General features: G+C 43.9%; 1 protein-coding gene across 6 annotated transcripts in view; it reads left to right on the top strand.

Moving 5' to 3' along the window:
* The window catches only part of lrrfip1a (leucine rich repeat (in FLII) interacting protein 1a), a 63603-nt gene that overhangs the window by 9181 nt on the left and 32308 nt on the right, over nucleotides 1-22114 (top strand). For all 6 annotated transcript variants that reach the window (XR_008810981.1, XR_008810980.1, XR_008810979.1 and 3 more), the window contains exon 2: nucleotides 11637-11723. Coding sequence is in view for 1 of the 6 variants with exons in the window: in XM_056289085.1 (XP_056145060.1) it covers nucleotides 11637-11723 (87 nt within the window). In the remaining 5 variants the exon portion in view is untranslated. The remainder of the gene's footprint in view (nucleotides 1-11636; nucleotides 11724-22114) is intronic.

Here is a 22114-nt window from a genome sequence, read left to right as displayed (position 1 = left end):
GCGGGTTGGAAGGTGGATGTGGGTATGTGTCCTGGTCGCTGCACTAGCGCCTCTTCTGGTCGATGGGGGCACCTGTTCGGGGGAAGGGGGAAGTGGGGGGAATAACATGATCCTCCCACGTGCTACATTCCCCTGGTGAAACTCCTCACTGTCAGGTGAAAAGAAGCGGCTGGCGACTCCACATGTATCAGAGGAGGCATGTGGTAGTCTGTGGTAGTCTGTAGTCCTCCCTGGATCGGCAGAAGGGGTGGAGCAGCGACCAGCATGGCTCGGAAGAGTGGGTAATTTGCCAAGTACAATTGGGGAGTAAAAGGGAGAACCCCCCCCCCCAAAAAAATTCCAGTATATGTTTGTTTTAGTATCCTTAGAATTTGAATTTTCTTGTTCAGAGAGCAGTTGTGATGTTTTGAGGCAATTTTTGGTGCAATTATAGCTTATGGTTTTATGAAGCATTTGACAGAGCTTTGATTGTCATTAGATAGTATGTACTATCTAACGACAATGGCCCATTGTCGTTTGATAGTACATACTATCTTGAAATGGCTCAGCTGAAAGCATCAATAGCGCTATCAGCTGAGCCATTTCAAGAGATCATCTAAATGAGATTAAATATAGAGTTTATCTGACCTCTATAACTCCATTACTTAGTCTGTTGAAGTAATGGATTAGCTTTTTTGCAGCAATACCATCACAAAATGGGCAGAGATATCGAATACTGATAGTGTCCCTCCCCAGTTATCAGTAGCAGGCACACAAATCCTTTAACAGTGAGTAGTCAGTATACATAGCAGCGGTTTACAAGACATCTTCTCGCGGTGTGTTTTGTCTGAATGGGGGTCTGGGGGACAATGTAAACTGAAAATTAAATTGCCAGGTGGGAGTTCGGTGACAGAAGTGCAGCGGAGCGTTGAGGAGAATTAAGTGTTTAGACAGGATTAGTCTGGAGCTCGATGGCGAGGAAGGGAAAGGCCCACCAGACCACTCCCCTTCAATCTCCCAGTGTCCTCTAGAGGAAAGGCTAGATGGCCCCAGTCGTACCTCTAATCACAGCCAGCCTAATCGTCTAAGGGTCAAGCTCAAAAGCTTTGCTTTTAATGGGCATCACAAGCATCAAACAGTCAACATGTACACTGTGGGTTCACACATACCAACACACTTTTGCATCCACTGTATTATGTTGATGCTAGTTGAGCATTTTCTTCTCTAAATCAGCTGTAAACACTTTCACATGTACCATTATGCATACATATAATTTTATATGTATGTTGTTGGTGTCCGGCCTTTGCGAGATCAAACATTTCCTGTGTACCAAGTACTTACAAATCCATTTTGGCTTGTCATGTAGGGAAATATGCCAGTTTGACTGGCTAGCTCATGGAGATATGAACACTGATTATGCCCCTAAATGACTTGAGTAAACATAAACACACTAAACATTTCCTCATATAAGTTTACACACAAATCACTTGATTCAGTTAACCTCGCCTTTCCTGACTCCTGAAATGAGCAAGTCTCCATAAAAGGAAGTAGAGGCTCTGTGTGTGTGTGTGCGTGTGTGCAAGCTTCCTTTTGATGACATCATCATCAACACAGGGCCTGTTGGAGATTGCTATCACAAACTCCTTCCTGTTCATCACTGTCACGCTCCTTCTGAAACCCCAGGGAAGAGTGATGGTGGGGGAGGTTGCAGGGCTTTTCTTTGCGGAGTATTATACATGCTGTAGGAGCAGATACAAAGTGAGACCAGCAGTGACCCAAATATCCCCTGGTAAAAATATGATTAAAGTAACAATGTTGTCCTAAAAGTAGCCCTGTGCCCAGCAGCCCTTACTAGGGAAGGAGTATTATTGGGCAGCCTGGAATTATGTTGATGGGGTGCTAGTACTGGCTGAGAACATCACCTAATCAATTTACTTCCCCTTATTGGTAGCCAAGACATGCAAAGAAGTAACGTTATCTGGATGATGTCACATATCCTGACTTTTACTTCTATTTTAAGACCATGCGTTCAAATACTCCAGTGAAGTAGTTGAGTGAAATAACCAGGAGCGCCTGAATAAAAATTAAGTCGTGTCTTTGGTGAGCATTATCAGAGTTTCAGTTCACCGCTAACGGATCTATGTAAGTGTTGGTATGACTGTGAAACTGGTGCGAAGAAAAAAAAAACTGTGACATGTCATGCCGTCAGTGTTCAGGGTCACATTTTCCATTAACTTGGTGAGTAGTCCATTTGTCAACCAATGGAATGCGTCTCCTTCTGACGTTTTGGTGATTTGATTGGTCCAAACGAGCACATTTCTTAGTCAAGTTAAACTAAAGCCACACACGGGACAAAATATGACAGACTCCCCATTGTCTGATGGTGACAGGCTCCAAGCACTCCCAGAGAGCGCCATTAATGTTAAACAAAGCCGAAAGCGGCAGCTTTTGTATTCCACCAGCAATCAACAAGCCGTCTGTATGATGTAGTTTATTTATGCGGCACTGGCTCTTTAGTTCTATGTGGTGACATAACATTCAAACACGCAGAGACACAGACACACAACGCAAACAGTGTTATTTTTCCAATGACTTGCCGTTTTTGGATATTTGTCTAGTTCTTTGCCATGTCTTGTCTTCCGTACTTCTGCATGATCTTCATGATCACGGAAAGGACACTTCTTTCAAAATATGGTTGATGTACCATTGAGGAAGACACTTGACATATTTCCACAGCTATGCTATTGTAGACAAACAGGATGCATGCTCAGCAAACAGTATTTTTGGATGACAGGTTCTGTGGTTGCGAGATGTGCCTTGTTTCCTTTTCAGAGTTCAGCTCAGACCTCTGGTACCGGTCTCATGGCAAGCAGAAACACAGAAAAAGGCTAGGTGTTGATAGCCTAAGTGCTTGCAGCTGCCTTCACCAACAGGCAATTAACCACCATGCTCTCAGTCTGCAGCTAATTTCCTAACCATACCCTACCTCCAAATATCATGTGAGATGAGGAAATAAATCACCAACGGTAACTACACAACTCTTTCCTGTAACCAATCTCCTGTTTTTCACTGTGCTCGCAGCGGCGTAGTTGTGTAACTTCCTGTTGGTTATTGCTTACCCCACAATACAGTGTCAGCAGCGGTAATAGTTGTTGGATTGAATGTAAGCTGTCGCTGACTGATAAAACATATCCATAAGCACCTCCCGTTCTCTCCAACAAGGAGAAACATGGAAGGCCCTACAATGCTTAACAAACTGAAAACATCTGGGGGATCTCTATAGAGTTTATTTCAGTCCGTCTGTTACTAACAGCTAGTCTCATGTTGGTTAAATGGTGTCATGTATTTTTTTTTTTTATCATTTCTAAATTAACCTGCTTTTTATGTCTCGTGTAATGACTGAAACAGCACTATACAGGCGATTCCTTGGAGCACCTCCTTGAGTTGGCAGTGAGGGCCATCTTGAACATTTCAGCAGCTCTTATCCTACAGACTACACTCTTGTCACATAGTTTTGCTTGTTGCAGCAGTTATAAACCAGTCACAACCCCCTCTCCTGTTATATTTTTGGCTAAGCGTGAAGCATACTATTTATTTTACCACTAGCCTGACCTGACCTGCACAGTTGCTATCCAGTTTGCGATCAGGTTTGGAGAATTCTGCCGTCATTGCCTGTTTTTGTTATTGGGGTAAAGGAGGACATATGTCAGTAAAATAGCTCTGTTCCCTATTCTGATGCTTGCACTGCATTCTTCAACTAATACAGACTTATTGGCGAATAAATGGACCGCATTTTACATAGACATAGCGGCAAGAGAAGTTTCTATCCACAGGCCATAAGAACTCTCAACATATATGACCTTTCACATACTTGAGACAGCTAGGTTTTTATTTTCATTTATTGTTTGTTTTATTTTGTCTTAAGAATAACCTGATCTTTTGTCTTTTATCACTATATACTAGGCCTATGTATGTCTTTTCACACAGTGACAGACCAAGTACCCGCTTTCATTTCACTGCATGTTTTACTCTGTATTTCTGTGCATGTGACAAAAGAAGTACTTGAACTTGAAAAAACAGCCACTCAAAACGCTTTACAATTAACACCTCATATTCACCGGCTCTTCAGGAGCACTTAAGTGCCTTGCTCAGAGACACCTCAACATTTTTGCCAGGGAGGAGACGAGGATCGAACCGGCAGCCTTCCAGTTATCCGAAGACCTGTGCTACCTTCTGAGCCACTGCTGCTCTAATAAGCTCCTTCAGTGTACTGCAGCGAATTCGGGGGGCAGTCTGGGAGACCGTCGCCACAGCCGGGACACAAACCCGTGTCTCCCACTCCCCAAGCAACAACGTTAACCAGTCGACTAAAGGGTCCGACCCGTTAGTCAAGGACCAACGTGTCTACTTATCCATGCACATTACACTACCCCCCTCTTTCAGGAAGCGCATCCTCGCGCTTCAGCATATCAGCTCCCTCACGCCTCTGGGCACCCGCGCTTCCGATGACCTCACGGTCTCACCATCCCACTTCTGACACCCATGCAGCGAATTCGGGGGGCAGTCTAGGAGACCGTCGCCACAGCCGGGACGCGAACCCGTGTCTCCCACTCCGCAAGCGACAACGTTAATCAGTCGGCTAAAGGGTCCAACCCGTTAGTCAAGGACCAATGTGTCTACTTATCCATGCACGTTACAGTACCATCAAGTCAAGTTTACCGTCATATCCTGGAAGTTATAGTTTCATCTGTGTGGAGGCTGTTGATTTTGTCATAGTTCATGTTAACGCTTTTGCATAACATTATCAGCTGGTTTTTATGTCGTCCTAAAGGCACCACGGTGTGTTCAAATTTTAGACACAGAGTTAAAAGCCATCAATCTTATTTTCTCACATTAAGTCAAACAAAGCTAGCATGTTTAGGCTAGTAAGAAGTAGAGGACATCCATCCATGATGTAGATTTCTTGTACCTTAGGAGCCTACATAGCCTGGACGTGTCTTCATTCGTGTCATTTTTACAAGCATTACTATGGGTTGTGGAAATAAGGACGTTATTTGCTCAGCGCTGCTCCTTGGCAGGAAATAACGCTGCCCATGAACTTGACTCATGTCTGTGGGTATAGAAAGGCCTGCGGTTTGGCCACTGCTGGCTACGGAGGTTCTCAGCAGCCACACCCCTGTGGGCAGCATGGGAACATGGGACATTCTGTTTTAATGGCTGCACTATCAGGTTTAGAAAAGAGGGAACATGTTTGTCATAATAGCTGTCCATTTAGATATTATCACTTAGCACAGGGTGACCAGTGAACCAGCACTGCATGGACACTGCTTAGTGTTTGCAGCTTCCTTTAAACAATATCCCCTGAGGGATGGAGTTTTTTTTAACCTAATTTCAAGCGTGATCTAACCCCCACTTGGTTGCAAGTCAGAGTTATTTCTGTATCCTCTCTTTGTCAGGCCTGTCAGCACTGGTGGTCATTGAAATACCCCGCGATTTTGTTTGCTAAAAAACTGGCATTCACGGCGTGGGAATAAGGCTGACTTGGGATAAAGTCAAGTGACGCTGGGCCTGTCGATAAAGACTCGGTGCCCATACAGACTTGTCAGCAGAGACAAGGGACCCGGTTGACAGGAGCCAGGGAAATATGCTTGTCCTCTGTAGTCATCAGGTGGTTTCTGAGACGTGTAGCATACTGCTTGACATTCCCATGTACCATACTTTGATACTGTATAGAAATGTTTTATACATTTTGAGCACATGTAGTATCTCTGCTGACATTAACTTGAAAAAAAATCCAAATATCTAATTTTTAATGGAAATAGATACTATATAAAATCTCTCATCATGTGGAGTCAAAGTGGGGTGACACTGAATGAGAGAAATAATTGGGATGTGATATTTTGACCTTTTCTCCCAGTCTTCTCACAGTCGGCGCATCGTTCACAAACTTCCATCGGTGAACTCTGCTGTCTGATTTTTTAATATAGTAATAATTATGTGACTAGCTAATCTTGTTCTTGTAAGATTTGGGTTGAAAGTTCATGGAGGAAGAACTTCGTTACTACGGTTAGCAATACTGCCTAAAACCCACTTGTGTAGCCCAATTCTGCTCTTGACAACATTGATGCTTGTTTTACTTTGAGGCAACACATTTTGTTTGAGCATCTATTTTTTATTTTTTTGGCATGGCCATGAACTAGCTCATTTGCTCTCAGGAGGAGAGTTGCTGCATCGAATTGCTGAATTAGAACAGTTTTGATTGAGCCCAGGTCCATGTAGGTCATTATAAATAGCCTTACGGGAGGAGGAAGAAAGATGCGTGATTCGCTCATTTGGCCTAGATAGACTGTGTGTTGCACCCCTGTGTTCAGAGACAGGTGCTGTACCTCACAGGTACAAGATGTGTGGGAAAACAGACGATCCTGGATTCCACATGCTTACAGTGACAGACATCATGGTGTGTTTTGATCGCTGAAAAAAAAGGTAGCTTTTATTGTTCATAACTTTGTCAGGGCATACGCGTGAGCTCGACTGTTTTGCTGTGTTTTATGCATCAAAAATGCAGGGGGGGCAGTGGGGGGGGGCAAACCTGCGGCAAATAGTTTGGAAAAGAAATGTTATTGTTTGCTTCAACCAGCCTGGAGCACCAGATGGGTGGGGTTTCCTGGACAAGGACAATTCATTTAGTGTAAGGTAAGTTGTTATGTGCTGAAAAGCATATGAAATAAACTTTCAAAACCCTTTCCTGCGATTGTCCAGGCGTCCTGACACTCACTGCATACAGAATGAGTCCAAAGTGGCAGTCCTCACCCAGCTTGTGCTGCCAAGCATTATACAATAAAAACCCAAGAAACTGTTTTGGCTGTTGTGTGGACGCTGGAATAATGACTTGCACAGTTTTGTTCTTCAGCTTGCAGCTCGGGTTGAAAACATAGCTGGATGGTGGGAGTCTACCATGATTTTGTGCTGTTCTTTTAAAAAAGTGTTGGATGTGAAACAAGTTCTGTTTGGATTTTTATTATCATTGCAAAAACCCACTAGACCATGTGTATTTTCTCTCGTTAAATGTGCAATTACGTCTTTATCTTTTCCCTTAATGTAAAACACTCTGTTGTTACTCTTTTTTTTAAAAGTGCTATACAAATAGTTTTATTTGATTACTCATTGGGTGGCGTTATGAGTCAGCTCCCTGACTTCCTGTCAAGTAAACTTGAAGTTGTTGTTGTTCTTGGTCTTGTGTTGAGGGCAATTTTACATTTTGATTCTAAAAGAACAGTCACGATTAAAATAAAAATGATCTTAAAGCAGTTCGGACCCCCAAAATCAACTAACCGAGTATATGGTTGAAGTGACATGGTGAAATAGCGTAACAGGAATTTGTTAATAACTGAATCGTTTACCCGTCTCACTGAGAAGTGTTAATCGGCTTTGTTCCTGTTACGCCCTCGAAAGCATTTTTCTCCCCCGGCCAATTACTCCACTCTTCCGAGCCGTCCCGGTCGCTGCTCCACCCCCTCTACCGATCCGGGGAGGACTACATACTACCACATGCCTCCTCTGATACATGTGGAGTCCCCAGCCGCTTCTTTTCACCTGACAGTGAGGAGTTTCACCAGAGGGACGTAGCACGTGGGAGGATCACGCTATTCCCCCCAGTTCCCCCTCCCCCCAAACAGGTGCCCCGACTGACCAGAGGAGGCGCTAGTGTAGTGACCAGAGCACATATCCACATCCAGCTTCCCACCCGCAGACACGGCCAATTATGTCTGCAGGGACGCCCGACCAAGCCGCAGGTAACACAGGGATTCAAACTGGCGATCACTGTGTTGGTAGACAACGGAATAGACCACTACGCTACCCGGATGCCCAAAAGCATTTCTATTTGGATTTTTATTTCATATTGCTGTCATCTAGAAATTACCTTAACATTCACAAGGTTACTAAGGTTTGATCCAGTTCTGTGCCAAGGCGCAGTGCTGGCCGGGATGAGATGGTGGTTAGTAGGTAATTTCAGAGGAATGGCTTCTCAATCATTTATACTCCCAACCAGATGCCCATTTCCCCACCTATCAGGGCAATCAGGCTGCCAACCCCTGAGCTACAGCCTCCCTTATCTGAGTTAATGATAGACTTCTGAGGTCATTTTTACATGGACCGAATAAAATGGCTGAGATGTGGTTGTTCTATTTTTTTGTTCTTTTTACCATCTGGAAGTTGTCTTGTCTGCGGTACAGTTACTCTGTTTCTTGGCTTAGTTAGTAGGCATGGCGTTGACGTAACTGCCATTATTAACAAGCTTTTTTGATTAAACACCCTTATTAGTGCAGGTTTTGCAAAGCTGAAAAGTGATTCCCAAAGATGGAGGCATTACATAAATGATGGTGCTGTGTATGTACATGTTCATTTCTGGAATTGTCCCGGCTCTTTTAGATGGGGGGGGGGGATTTATAGCAGAAAGTCTAGGGTGTCAGATAAGTTGTTGTTCACAGAACGCCTGTTAAAACACTGTCCGGTGATTGTCTACATGCCCTGGCACTCGGTGCATTGTCAGTGGCAAACCCCACCCATCTGCCACAATATGTAGGATAAATCAAACAGAATAAAGTATTTGTGAAATCCATCGGTCCTGGATCTGCTCAACATCCATTAAGAGATGTCAGTGGTGTTTTTATTTTGCACCTGTCTGTACCTACCTATATCGGTCACTAGCAGGTCTTGCTTTCTTGATTCAAACCAGTGACAGATGGTAAGCTTTCTGACACGTAGACCTTAACCCCCGACCTCGTTGTCGCAGGGTGGATTTGATGCAGACCACTACCCCATTAGGACTTTCTGAGGGCAAATTTCTCAGCGGTTTCTGAGTGCTTTTGTGCTTTACCGGAGGCAAGAAGCCTGAAATGTGATGTTAATTTCTGAACTATAGCCATTCAAGCCAAACACAAAGGAAAAGAAAATGTTCACCCCCCTTACCCCCCATGCAACCTTCCCTCCATACAAAAAAACAAATAAATAAATAAAGACCAGATATGGGACACACACAACTCAAAGTTGTGTTTGAATTGGGCACTGAGTCCTTAACCACAGGGGCACAAATGTTAAGAATCCCAAGGACAGAGAGCAGTCGCTGACTTGGAGGAAATGCCATTCAAGTAATCAGTGACGGAGCCAGAACAAAGATGTATAGAGCCGTCACTGGGCTTGCATCCTGCAAAACACGCCTACCTCTCCACTCAGATGGCCAGTTGACAAGAATTTGTTCTTTCCATTTTGGTTTTCCCTTTAGTGGAAATATTTGGATTTAAAAAAAAATTGATCTATTTAGTTTTTGTTTTTCAAACTGAGTTCTCGTGCTCTTTTTCAGCAATACTGATCTCTCATGTTTACACAGATTCAATACATGAAGACTACTACTATTGTCCCTTTTTAAGTGGTTGTACTGGTACATTTAGCACTTTACTGCCTTGCCCAAGGGCACACAACTGTTCAGAAAGTGGGAGCATTTTTGCACTAATGTCCTCTCTTCAGATCTGTCTTTATTGTCTGGGGATCCACATAACGACTCTCTTGTGACAAGCCTGCTTTTGCTTTAGGGGGCCGCCAACACTAAACTCAGATCCTCAGGAGGCTGATGGTTACAAGTGGATAAACTATCAAATGTCCACAACAGCAAACAGAATCCCATCAAACACCCACGTTCACAATACGCGAGCTGAGTATCTTCAACTGTAATGCCATTTGGATCACTAGTTTGTGTTATATTCATATTATACAACTATCTGGGTGGCTCGGTGGCGCAGTGGTTAGTGCGGTCGCCTCGCAGCAAGAAGGTCCTGGGTTTGAGCCCCGGGGTAGTCCAACCTTGGGGGTCGTCGCGGGTCATCCTCTGTGTGGAGATTGCATGTTCTCCCCATGTCTGTGTGGGTTTCCTCCGGGGGGTCCGGTTTCTTCCCACAGTCCAAAGACATGCAGGTCAGGTGAATCAGCCATACCAAATTGTCCCTTGGTATGATTGTGTGTGTGTGTGTGTGTGTGTGTGTGTGTGTGTGTGTGTGTGTGTGTGTGTGTGTGTGTGTGTGTGTGTGTGTGTGTGTGTGTGTGGGATGGCCTGGGGGCCTGTCTGGGGTATTTTCCCACCTGCCACCCAATGGCTGCTGGGATGGGCTCCAGCATCTCCGCGACCCTGAGAGCAGGATAAGCGGTTTGGATAATGGATGGATGGGGTTTATAACTGTGAGAATCAAGAAGACCTATGATTACAATTAAAAACATTCTTTGTGTTTTACACTGTGTATATATATATATATATATATATATATATTTTTTTTTTTTTTTACTTTGTTTCCTTCTTCATGTGGCAGCTGTTCATTTTAGATTAGAGTTGGGCCACGAAGATGAATTTCACAGAAAACCTTGGTCGGCAATAAATAGAAATTTAACTGAGGAGTTTTTGGTCTTGTCTTTATGTCATAAAATGCCAAACAATATTTCAAATCGTTTTTGTTGTGAAAACAGTCGACTACAGTCTATAATAAAGGATAATTAAATCACAACTAGCCTATAACTAGTGTTTTGTTATGGCCAGCCGCCAGCTATGTCAGATGAGCATTGTCTCCTCCGCAGGACTAGTGGTGGCTGATGATGTTTTTATGGTTATTTCCAGTTGTTCAGACTGACTGAGTGTGTATGTACACGTGTGTGTGTGCATGCTCTTGTATACATATGTGTGAAAAATGTGTGTCTTTGTCTGTGGTTTCCTGTAACTAGGGCATCGTGTCTGACTTTCAGGGAATGCAGGTTGGCGGTTGGGTTAAAGCGTCGCACCCTTAGTACAGTGGCCCCCTCCCCTAAAGGCGAGCAGTCCCCTATCCATGTTCTGCCAGCCATAGCGGCAGGAAGGAAGTGCTTAAACACACACTGACAAGCACAATGTATACATGTGCACACACACACACACACACTGAGAGACATCCTTATAAGGAAAAGGTCCTGCTCTTGCCTGAGTGCTGAGTGGAGCCAAAGTCAATACAAAAATACAGAAATATAAATACATACACACATTTACACACTGTACGCATGTCTCAAGATATCCACAAGATTGCGTCGACAAAAATACAATGAGGGAAATATATTTTGAGTCTCAAGCGCACTTGATAGTAGCACACTTGATAGTGTACTGAATTCATAGAGTTTGTTACAGTTATACAAATCCATCTTGGTACTTTTTTTAGGGCTTGGATTGTCATCACATTAATTGAAGCCATGTTTTTAAACATAATGTTGGTGCACTGCCTAGGCAGCAAAGAGGCAGTTCACCAAGGGCACAAGGATAGTTTCAATAATTAAGTTAATTGGCCGTTACCGTTCAGTGATTTCAATGATCATGACCATTGAGTATAATCAAACGTGACCCTCCCTTCTTTAGGCTGAATGTCAAACTGTGAGTGTGTCCCTCCCTTTTTCATTTCAGTTGGTCCTGTTATTTTTTGTTTTTTTTGTAACTGCCAAACTGGCTTGCATGACTTGCAAAATAGAGTGCAACATTTTTATGCAAACTCTGTCTTGGAACAGGATATAGTGTCACATATGTGTTCACCCCTTATAGATGTGTGTGCTATTTGAGCTCATCTAAATTAACTCTCTCTCCCTCCCCCCCACAGGCCGAAGCCAGGTTGGCAGCAAAAAGGGCAGCAAGGGCAGAGGCCAGAGAAATTCGCATGAAGGAGCTGGAGAGGCAACAGAAAGAGGTACAACACGCTGCTTCTCTGCTATACGACATCCAACACTGTCACATTTAAACAGGTGACGCACAAACCAACTCCACAAGGCAATGGTCCCCAAAGAGTTGCCCCAGCATTTACTCACGCATTTCAATAAAAATACTCATAGTGTCACCACCCTTATAAAAAAAAAACCTGCAGGCTTACATTGTCACATATCATAAAACACCACACTTAAAATAATGAGAGGGTTTTACTGGTCACCTCGGTGGTACTATGTTGGCAACTGGGACCAAAGGCATTTCCTGTCAACATCGCTTTATGTTCTTTAGCTACACTTCTTTCATCCTGTGCCAAGACAGGTCATGGGTCAGAGGGGTAAACAGTGCTATAACCGTTAAGGCATGGGGAAGCACTGCTTGGGATTTTCCAGCAGTCAAATATGCTAGTCAAATTAAGGTGCAAATGAAAATTTAAGACTCATTGCATTGCTAACAGTGAGTATTCAAAGAGCGAAAAGACTTTGAATGCTTTGAAATGTCTTTGAAAAATTAAAATAGGATTACTATTTTTGGCAAGTAGTATAGAATAGTATTTTCACTGTCTCTCGTGCTGTAACACGTCTGCATTCACAGTCTATGAAAATGAAAGGGTAAGCTGCTTGTAATAGGACTACATTTAAATACTTTTAATGTGAGCGCCGATGTGATCGTCAGCTTTAGTGTATGATTTTATGCTGGACGTTTACCCTGTGAACAAGTATTACGGAGCATTATGAAAAGAGTGTGGCGATCTTATTACCGGGATGACTGAGATGAATTTACACAGACAAGAGTGTGGTGATGTTTTAAGCTCGTGTGATTCCTCATATGATCCCTTGTGTAAATATGGACGGCGTAGCTGTCTTCCTGGCTTGGTGATCTTTAATACCCAACCCAGTGGTGCTCAATCGGGCAATGGAGTGCCACATGTACGCTGGCTTTCATAACAACTGAACACGATGAGCTGATTTCATGAATTAGTCTTCCTCCATCTGGTTGAAGGTGTGCTACTTAATTACTTACTTAATTAGTGAAATCGGCTGGTGTATAATTGCGTATGAAAACACGCATACACCTGGCTCTGGATCACTCGTGACTGACCTAGCCCAAACCTGGGCTGTAGACGATCCTTAGAGGGTTACCAGCAGGCTGGCTAGTGTAATTTGTATTGTAGTTACCGGGTAGACCATCATTCAACTTTGTGGGGTTTATGGTGGCCAGTGATAGAGAAATTGCAAAAAAAAGTCAATTAGATGAGGATCCTTCAAAATAAAACTTTTATTGATGTATCAACAAAGTCTGAGTCAGGTCTGCAGTGTGACTGAAAATCAGACAAAAGCCTCCCTGTCGTTATACCATTTACAAATCTAGTGAACAATCTACTTGCGTCAGTCAATGTCCTGCTGTTAATCATGGACCTTGTTGATCAGGACATGTTGGCGGAGCAGGAGCCTCTCTATCAGCGCAAGGATGACGTTAGGATGTCTTCAGTCATCCCCCTTTGATATGCTACTACTACTGCTACTACTGTTTTCTGCATAATAATGGTTACACTTACATGATGGAATGTCACTTATCATACTTTTGGGCATAAACAAGTTTATCTTTTACTAACGTTTTGTCCTAGTTATATGGCCTTGTGCTACTTGCCACAATTGCTTGTCACTCTAGTCACATGAAATTACAGATACCCACATTTGCCCTTACATACTACCATAGGTTCAAGGCTGGTGTTGCTAAACATCGATCCTACCAAAGTACCCATAAGTAAGACAGTCAAGTTCCACCACTCCTGTACCTGGTCCTGCCCTCTGACATCACATGAATCGCCAAGCAAAAAGAATTTTCCTTTGGAAATAAAGTATCACATTATATTGTTTGATAAATTGATTTTCACATTATATATATTTTTTTCTTACTTGCATTCAGTTTATTTACACTTACCTTTAGGGCTGTATATAATAGTTCAAGGCTTTGAAGCGTCATTCATAACGTTGACATTTTAATTCTAAATCAACATTCGAATGCTGCACAGCAGCATTCAAATGTTATCTATTCATTGTGTTTAAACCATTGTGTTGTCTATTCATTGTGTTTAAACCAGTGGAAAGAAAGCAAATTTTCCTCTGATGACTCCTCAAATTGAAGGTTTGTAGAGCAGTATTCCTCCACCTCATCCATCAATTTGGGTGTCTCATCTTCCCATTGTCGGACAAACTTTGTTGGACATCTTACATTGACAATACAAAGTGTAATTGCTAAGTTTATTTATATGTATCTGCGCCCAGTGTATTAAATAAGACCTTCAACTTAAAATGTATTTGCTGTACTTGGTCACTGAAATGACTGTAAATTTTATTTGACATTATATATATATATATATATATATATATATAGAGGCCCTGTGATGGACTGGCGGCCTGTCCAGGGTGTCTCCACGCCTGCTGCCCAGTGACTGCTGGGATAGAATCCAGCATCCCCACAACCCTGAGAGCAGGATAAGCAGTTTGGATAATGGATGGATGGATGGCATTTCTGCATAGTTGCAAATATCTGTATTCGCTTGGCACTTGGTGCTCCATCAACATCATTTTAATATCAACGACTGTAGAAAGGATGTTGAAGAAATCGCTAGTTTGGAAGCATTTTAAGATTGCTGATAAGCCTAAGGTCACAATTATTATTTTATGCCCTCATTGGTTTAGCCTATGTTGATGAAACTACTACTACTACTACTTTTCGGCTGCTCCCGTTAGGGGTCACCACAGCGGATCATCCGTTTCCATCTCTTCCTGTCCTCTGCATCTTCCTCTCTCACACCAGCCACCTGCATGTCCTCCCTTACCACATCCATAAACCTCCTCTTTGGCCTTCCTCTTTTCCTCTTCCCTTTATGTTGATTTATGTTGACGAAACTGATGAGCTATATTCATTAAAGAAGTTTGATTTAATAAAAAAAAGACTTAACTCATTTAATCCGATGAATTGCTTTATTCAAACTAAGGATTTTGTTCGAGGATTTTTCTTTTGAGGGTTTTTATGATGACGTCATGAAATATGACAGCAGACATTTGAAAAAATTCAACAGAAGCTTCAAATGTAAAAAGACGACATTCGATACTGCCTTACTTCCCTTTTAATCCTTGTTTAATCCTTGAAAAAATGTTTTGACTAAAAATGCACAGGTGAGAGTTTAAAGTGTTCACTGGTTATTCTATTGATAAGACAATTAGTTGAAGTCCCAAAGCGTTAAACATTAAAGATTATTTCATAGTTTTTATGCTAAAGAGCAACTTAATCCTGGACCATTTTAGTGAGTTTTCTTACATCTGCAGGTTAGAAACCATCTAAAGGTTAAAATACGCCACGCTGGTCTTGGTACCCTGTGATGTTCGCATAGCAGGATAAACACAGCTGCAGCTAATACCAGAAATAATGGGTTCATTTGATTTAGATGTGCTGGCATTTCTATCAGCATAGACAGACAGACAGACAGACAGAGCCAGCACTAACGATTCTCAATAGTGTTGTTAATGCTGGTGCTTTGGTACACCTTCATCCAACAGACCCATTAATAATGTTATTATCTGCAGCAGCTGTGTTTATCCTGCTATGCTAACACCACAGAGTACCAAGACCGGCCTGGCATGTGTTTAACTTTTACATGTTTTTTAACCTGTAGAAGTCAGCTGACTCACTAAAATGGACTAAGGTTTAATTAGTCTTTAAAGCTGGGGGCGTGAACTGGCATTTTGGCTTATCTTTGAAGTTTAGTGCCAAGTCTGGCCAAGTAATGTGTAATAAGGCCTTAAAGAGGCTCACAAATTATTCTTTCAAGCAGGCTTTGAGCCTAGTGTAATTAAGGCCAAACTGGAAAATTCTCCCAAGAGGTTTATGGCAAAATAATCCAGTCATGAATTTAATTCAAACTCTTCTCATGAATTAGTATACTTGCGGAAGGCCCAATACTATTACTCACTGATGTGCTCTTTTCTAAATCATGTTTTGTTTCTTGTCGTTAACTGGTATTTATGGGGTTTAGGTCATTTCCATTTTGCACTGAAACCTATAAAAGTGATAGCTGTTAAACTGAATTAAACAAAATGAAGACCATCTGTACCATATCAGACCAGAGACTGTGATCATTAAAGTTGATTCATCAACCATTTTCTCACTGCAGCTACAAATTGTCCTACATCTACCTGTAAATGGTTGGACCTATTTGAACATGTTGAGCCACTTGGTACCAACTTTTGCATAAAATCTCTAAATAATCTATTTTCATGTTCATTTCTGGAAATATAGTGATTTGTAGAATCTCTGTGCTCCATAAATAGGATGCAGGGTACAGCCAACTAAGTTGTTCATTACTAGTCTCTGTTTATCACCATGTGCGTTATGAAATTAAGAATTGTCTTTATGCATGTTCAATAATCCATCCACGGAAGAAAATCACAAAGTTGAATCAGATCATCTGGACACAATGTTTATTGAGAGAAATGTTTCATCAATCATCTAAGTGACCTCTTTAGTCTAACTGACTGCTGGTATTCCCACCCTTATAAACAATACAGTGGCATAACGATCGAAAGCCGGTTTCGGTTTCATATGCAAATTGCAGTGACCATTAACTAGAGTTACAATGGCCATGTGTACTAGTCACAGGGGATTGGTATGGTTGTCCACAGAGTTAATGTAGTCAGTGAAATGTAGTACGTTCAGGTTCCCCAGTTTCACATACGTATAGTGGCCAGCTTATCTGTGGAGGAAGTGGAAAAGAGGGCTATGATGTCCTATCCAGGGACACCACCTAGCCAGATTTGTGGACGACACCCGAGTTAAAATTAAATCTCAGGACGTACCACTTTTCAACCACCACATTAACTCAAACTCAGGATGTGCACATCCTTGATAGGGAGGAATGCTGGTTTGAATGGGGGAGTCAAAGAGGTCCTCTATGTGAAGAGGAAACGACCATCTCTGAACCGGGGCGGGGGGTGGGGGTCTAAGAGTACATCTGTTAGCATCTTACAATGATTGCAAACATTACCCAATCCTCTGTGAATAGTACACATGGCCGCTGAAACTGTAGTGAATGGTCACGGCAATTTACATATGAAACAGATTGTTGTTTTCGGTCGTTATGCCACTGTGTTGTTTATAAGGGTGGGATACCTGCAGTCAGTGGAGACTGAAGATGTCACTTAGATGAGTGATGAAATGTTTCTCTCAATTAATGTTATGTCCAGATGAACTGATTCAACTTTGTATTAAAAGTACAAAAAGACAAATATGCAAGAATAGAAAAAAATGAAAGGGCAAGTGGCTGCACGGTGGCTCAGTGGTTAACACTGTTGCCTCACAGCAAGAAGGCCCTGGGTCCGAACCCCAGGCCATCCCAGGTCCTTTCGATGTGGAGTTTGGATATTCTCCCTTTGTCTGCGTGGGTTTCCTGCAGGTGCTCCGGTTTCCTCCCACCATCAAAGACATGTATATTGAGGTTAATACTCGCCGTCTGTGCCCCTGACCAAGGCAGTACCAAAAAGAACTGGGGTTGGTCCCTGGGTGCTGCACTGCGGTTGACCACAGCTCCTATAACATAGGATGGGTTAAATGCAGAGGCTGAATTTCGTTGTACCATAAACAAAGTGTCTTTCTTTCCCTGTTTTCTTTCTAATACAGAGCTAATATTTTCCTAATGTCAGTTAACTCGGAATCTAAACCTACGGACATGTATGTAGAATATACTGGGATGGTTTAACTATTTTTTGGGGGGGGATTTCCCCCCCTTTTTCTCCCCAATTGTATCCGGCCAATTACCCCCACTCATTCGAGGCGTCCCGGTCGCTGCTCCACCCCCTCTGCTGACCCTGGAGGGCTGCAGACTACCACATGCCTCCTCAGATACATGTGGGGTCGCCAGCCGCTTCTTTTCACCTGACAGTGAGGAGTTTCGCCAGGGGGGCGTAGCGCGTGGGAGGATCACGCTATTCCCCCCAGTCGCCCCCCCCCCCCCGAACAGGCGCCCTGACAGAAAAGGAGGCGCTAGTGCAGTGGCCAGGACACATACCCACACCCGGCTTCCCACCCGCGGACATGCCAACTGTGTCTGTAGGGACGCCCACCAAGCCGGAGGCAGCACGTTGATTCGAACCGGATCCCCGTGTTGGTAAGCAACGGAATAGAACGCTACGCTACCCGGACGCCCCTTAGGATGGTTTGACCTTATATGCTTTTCACTTGGTCCTGTTTCTCTGTGTAGCTATACAGTTAGTGTCAGGTTGGTGGTATTGTAGCAAATTCAGGGGCGGCCGGGAAGCGACCCTGGGGCGACTGGGTTGCCAGTCAACTGACTAGTTCCCGGCTGCCCCTGAATTCGCTACATTGGTGTCAGACGTGGGATGGTGAGGTGAGGCCATCGGAAGCGCGTGCGCCCAGAGGCGTGAGGGCCCGGAGTGGGGTACTATAGTGTAACGATAATGAATGCGTAGACTCGCTAGCCGGTTGGCTAACGGGTCGGACCCTTTAGTCAACTGGTTAGCGCGGTCGCCACGGGTTCGCTTCCCGGCTGCGACGGGTTACCGGTTGCCCCCTGAATTCGCTACGGCATGTACACTTGAGGGAATTGTGCGTTTGGTCGCACACGCACGCGCGTCTATCTGTCCGTGGCTAATCTCGCAAACTACTGGACCTATCAGCCTAACGTTTTTGTGCAGTTATGACTGTATGACGAAGAAGCTCTTGTGGTTGTGGTGATTAAAAACCTTCGAAAAACGTTTGTTCTTACTTTCGCCGCTCCCTCTCTCCATTCCCTCTCCAGCTCGCTCGACCAGCGCTGCTTTCTGACACGGCCCGCTCTGAGTCAATTGTACGCATGCGTGACTCACATCTGCGGCTGCGCCAGATCGGGCAGCGATGGCGTCAAAACCAAAACCTTGTGTATTCAGGCTTGAGTCTTGAAAGCAAACGAGAAGCCGATCGTGTTTCTCAAACCAGCAAATTCCGCCACTGCTCGTCTCAGCACAGGAACGACTGGATGAAGCAAAAATAAGTCGCCTTATTCACCTCGACGCCACGCGGAAGTGCTATAGTCTCCACTTTACAACTCGGCTATAAAATACAAATTCAAGAGTAGGATTAATTACAATCACAGCTGGAAAGCATCCCGGCAGCTACAACAAAACGGTTTCCATGGCTGAGCTATGTTTTCTTAGCACTGCTTCATGAATACAAGTCAGTCAGTCAATGTAAGTCACTTTATTCCTTGTATTATACCCCGACGGTTAAACACATCTGAAGTCTTTTCTTACCATTGTTCTGTTGCTCTACGATGAATGAACGTCAACGAGCAGAGCAGCCATTCGCCTCCATTGAGATGTTAAACACATCTGAAGTCTTTTAATTAGGGCTTTGAAATTACGATAGCCCGAGCTCTGCCAGCTCCGGTCGCCTTCGTGCGAGGATGTGCAGCCTGGCAGGCAAAACCTTTTTATTAAGTAAGTTCTTTTAAGCTTGAGAGCTGCGTATTAAAAACCTTTATTTCCTGTTCAGTCGAGTTGGGCGCTGCAGAAGGCTTGTAATGGCAGGAGGAACCGGTTCTTCCTGTCGGCGTGTGCGTGTGTTCTCCCACACCGGAGAAGGTGAGATAAAACGCTACGCAGGCCTGGCGGAGACCTGGACTGGACCGGGTGCCCTCTAGTTAATCCACCGGTTCTCTCAGTTTCCAGCACCTCCAGCAGCAGTCTTGGCTTTGGCCCTGCATCTTGATTCATGTTGAAACAGGTGGTCAGATGAAGGTTTGTGTGTTGGCTCGTGTGCTTGGATTACAGCTCAGTCGTGTTAGGGTGCTTGTGTTTTTTGGTGCAGAGGTTTATAGCGTCCCTGATCTCTGCTGTGGGGAGTCGCTCCTTTCACGTCTCACTATTATTAGCTTTTTGATAGTGAATTCTCCCTCTCACCTGTACAAACTAACCGCACAAAGAAGGTCTGTGTTTTAAGTGGTGGTTCACGACTGTAGCCCAAACAGTCTTAGATTGATCCCCCCTAGAAATCCCTCTTCTCCTCTGCCCCCCCACCCCATTCTGTGACCCAGTAATCTTTTGCTACTGCTGCAAAGACGTCGTTATTCTTTATGCGTGCTCAATAATCCAGGTAGGGAAATCACAGGAAGTTGAACTAATTACACCCACACCCTCACCCATTCATCCTACACTGAACTACAGCGACTTTGAGTATTAGAAAAGCGCCAAATAAGTTTAATTTATTATTATTATAACTATTAATTCAACTGGGTCCAGATAGGGTGTCCGGGTCACGGGGATCCTGGTTCGAATCCCCGTGTTACCTCCGGCTTGGTCGGGCGTCCCTACAGACACAATTGGCCGTGTCTGCAGGTGGGAGGCCGGATGTGGGTATGTGTCGTGGTTGCTGCACTAGCGCCTCCTCTGGTCGGTCGGGGCGCCTGTTCAGGGGGGAGGGGGAACTGGGGGAATAGTGTGATCCTCCCACGCGCTATGGCCCCCTGGTGAAACTCCTCAGGTGAAAAGAAACGGCTGGTGACTCCACGTGTATTGGAGGAGGCATGTGGTAGTCTGCAGCCCTCCCCGGACTGGCAGAGGCGGTGGGGCAATGATGGGATGGCTAGGAAGAGGTGTAGTTGGGCGGATAACAATCGGGGTGAAAAAGGGAAAAAAGTTAAAAAACAAAACAACTGAGTCCAGATTCGACTTTCTGTATTTCTGTGTTCCTTCTTACTTTATAATCTCTGGTTTTCTTAGATAGTTTAGTTATTAAACTCTCCCTTTTAAGATTTGAAATAATCAGCATTCCTGTGGCAGACTTGTTCTGCAATCAAAACAAAGATGGTGTCCATAAACATCCACTTACATACCTCAACAGGCAAGTACAAATATCCGTGCGCGCGCGCACGCACACACACACACACACACACACACACACACACACACACACACACACACACACACACACACGCGTGGTCATACTTGCTGGATTAATGGTCAGTCGGTGCTAAGCTGTGTCTGGTCCGGTGGTGTGTGTGTGTGTGTGTATGTATGTGTGTCAGGAGTACATGTGTGCTTTCCTTAAAACCTTTAGCCAAGTTCCAAAGTAGATTAGCAGGCTTCACTCCTTGGTCAAGCCTGGTGTGGACCAGTGGAAGCTTGTGGTCACTGCCACAACAGCGAGCCGGGTTGCTGACATGAGCGATGGACTGCCGTGTTTATGGTCGTTTTCGGCTTTTTGACTTTCGGATATATCTGCACACACAAAAGACATGACTTGAGGCCCGATTGTTAGATTGTTAGCGGGGATAAACGCACGGACGTCCGCCTGCCTCTCCGGTCCTGAGGGAGACTTGACGCGCTGTGTGGCTGGGGGTCATCTGGTAAACACAGCAGGCCGTGGTGACAGCTGTAGCATGAAGCCCCACTGGGCACCCTGAGGGCAGCAGGACGGCTGGGCGTCGGTTGGCCGGGAAGGGGGTCAGGGCTGCCCTCACCGGGCGCCCTCAAACCCCTCCTATAAAAAAGGGGACTTTGGTGAGTTCAGACATGTAAGCTGCTTGTGTAACTTGCTTTGATGAATGGGCTTAATGAACTAGCCAAGTGTGTCTAGCTTAGTTACTAATTGGGGGACCAGACACGTAATGGGAGATAAGTATGTGCATGGGTTCCTTCAAGTCAGTAATGAATCTTCCTTTTTATTTTTTTTATTTTTTGAGCTATTAATCATTAATGTTTGTGACATACAGTTCGTAATGAGATTTTGCCAACGATGTCACATGGTTGGCTAAAGCAAATGGCGGGGTTTGGTTTCGTTTAGATGGATGTTCATGTGTCATCGATGAGGGCAGAGAGAGTTGAAGGGTCATGGCTCATTTGCACACAGGGGCGTGTAGTTCCACACTGCATTGTTAAGTCCATGTTTCTCTTTTTCTTAAAATGGAGCACCTTCACCGGATTTATCTGGTATTTATTCATTTTACCAGGATGGCGGTATATTAGTATTGCATCACCTTCCCCTCAGTATTGTTTTGATGAACTCATAACCTATATGTTTTCTATTCAGTCTCCACAATGTAGTTTTTCAAATTTATGGAAGTTTGACTTGAAAGTCTGGCTGGCACTACATATTTATTCATAGATTTTTCACTCCTGATTATGTTTTCTCTTGATTTTTTCCCCCCCACTGCAGTTAAATGACAAAGAAGCAGCTTAGTAAATTGCAAAAAAACAAAAAAAAACTTCTGTGTAAGATAACAGTACTTTTAAAAACAAAAACTGAAATGCTGTTATTTTCGGAGCGGTCGGGGTATTCTCGCTCTCAGATCCTTCAGGCGGTATTTTAAAACTACTGTCT

This window comes from Lampris incognitus, chromosome 11 (assembly GCF_029633865.1).
Source record: "Lampris incognitus isolate fLamInc1 chromosome 11, fLamInc1.hap2, whole genome shotgun sequence".
Lineage (NCBI taxonomy): Eukaryota > Metazoa > Chordata > Actinopteri > Lampriformes > Lampridae > Lampris > Lampris incognitus.
This window is presented reverse-complemented; position numbering and strand designations above follow the sequence as displayed.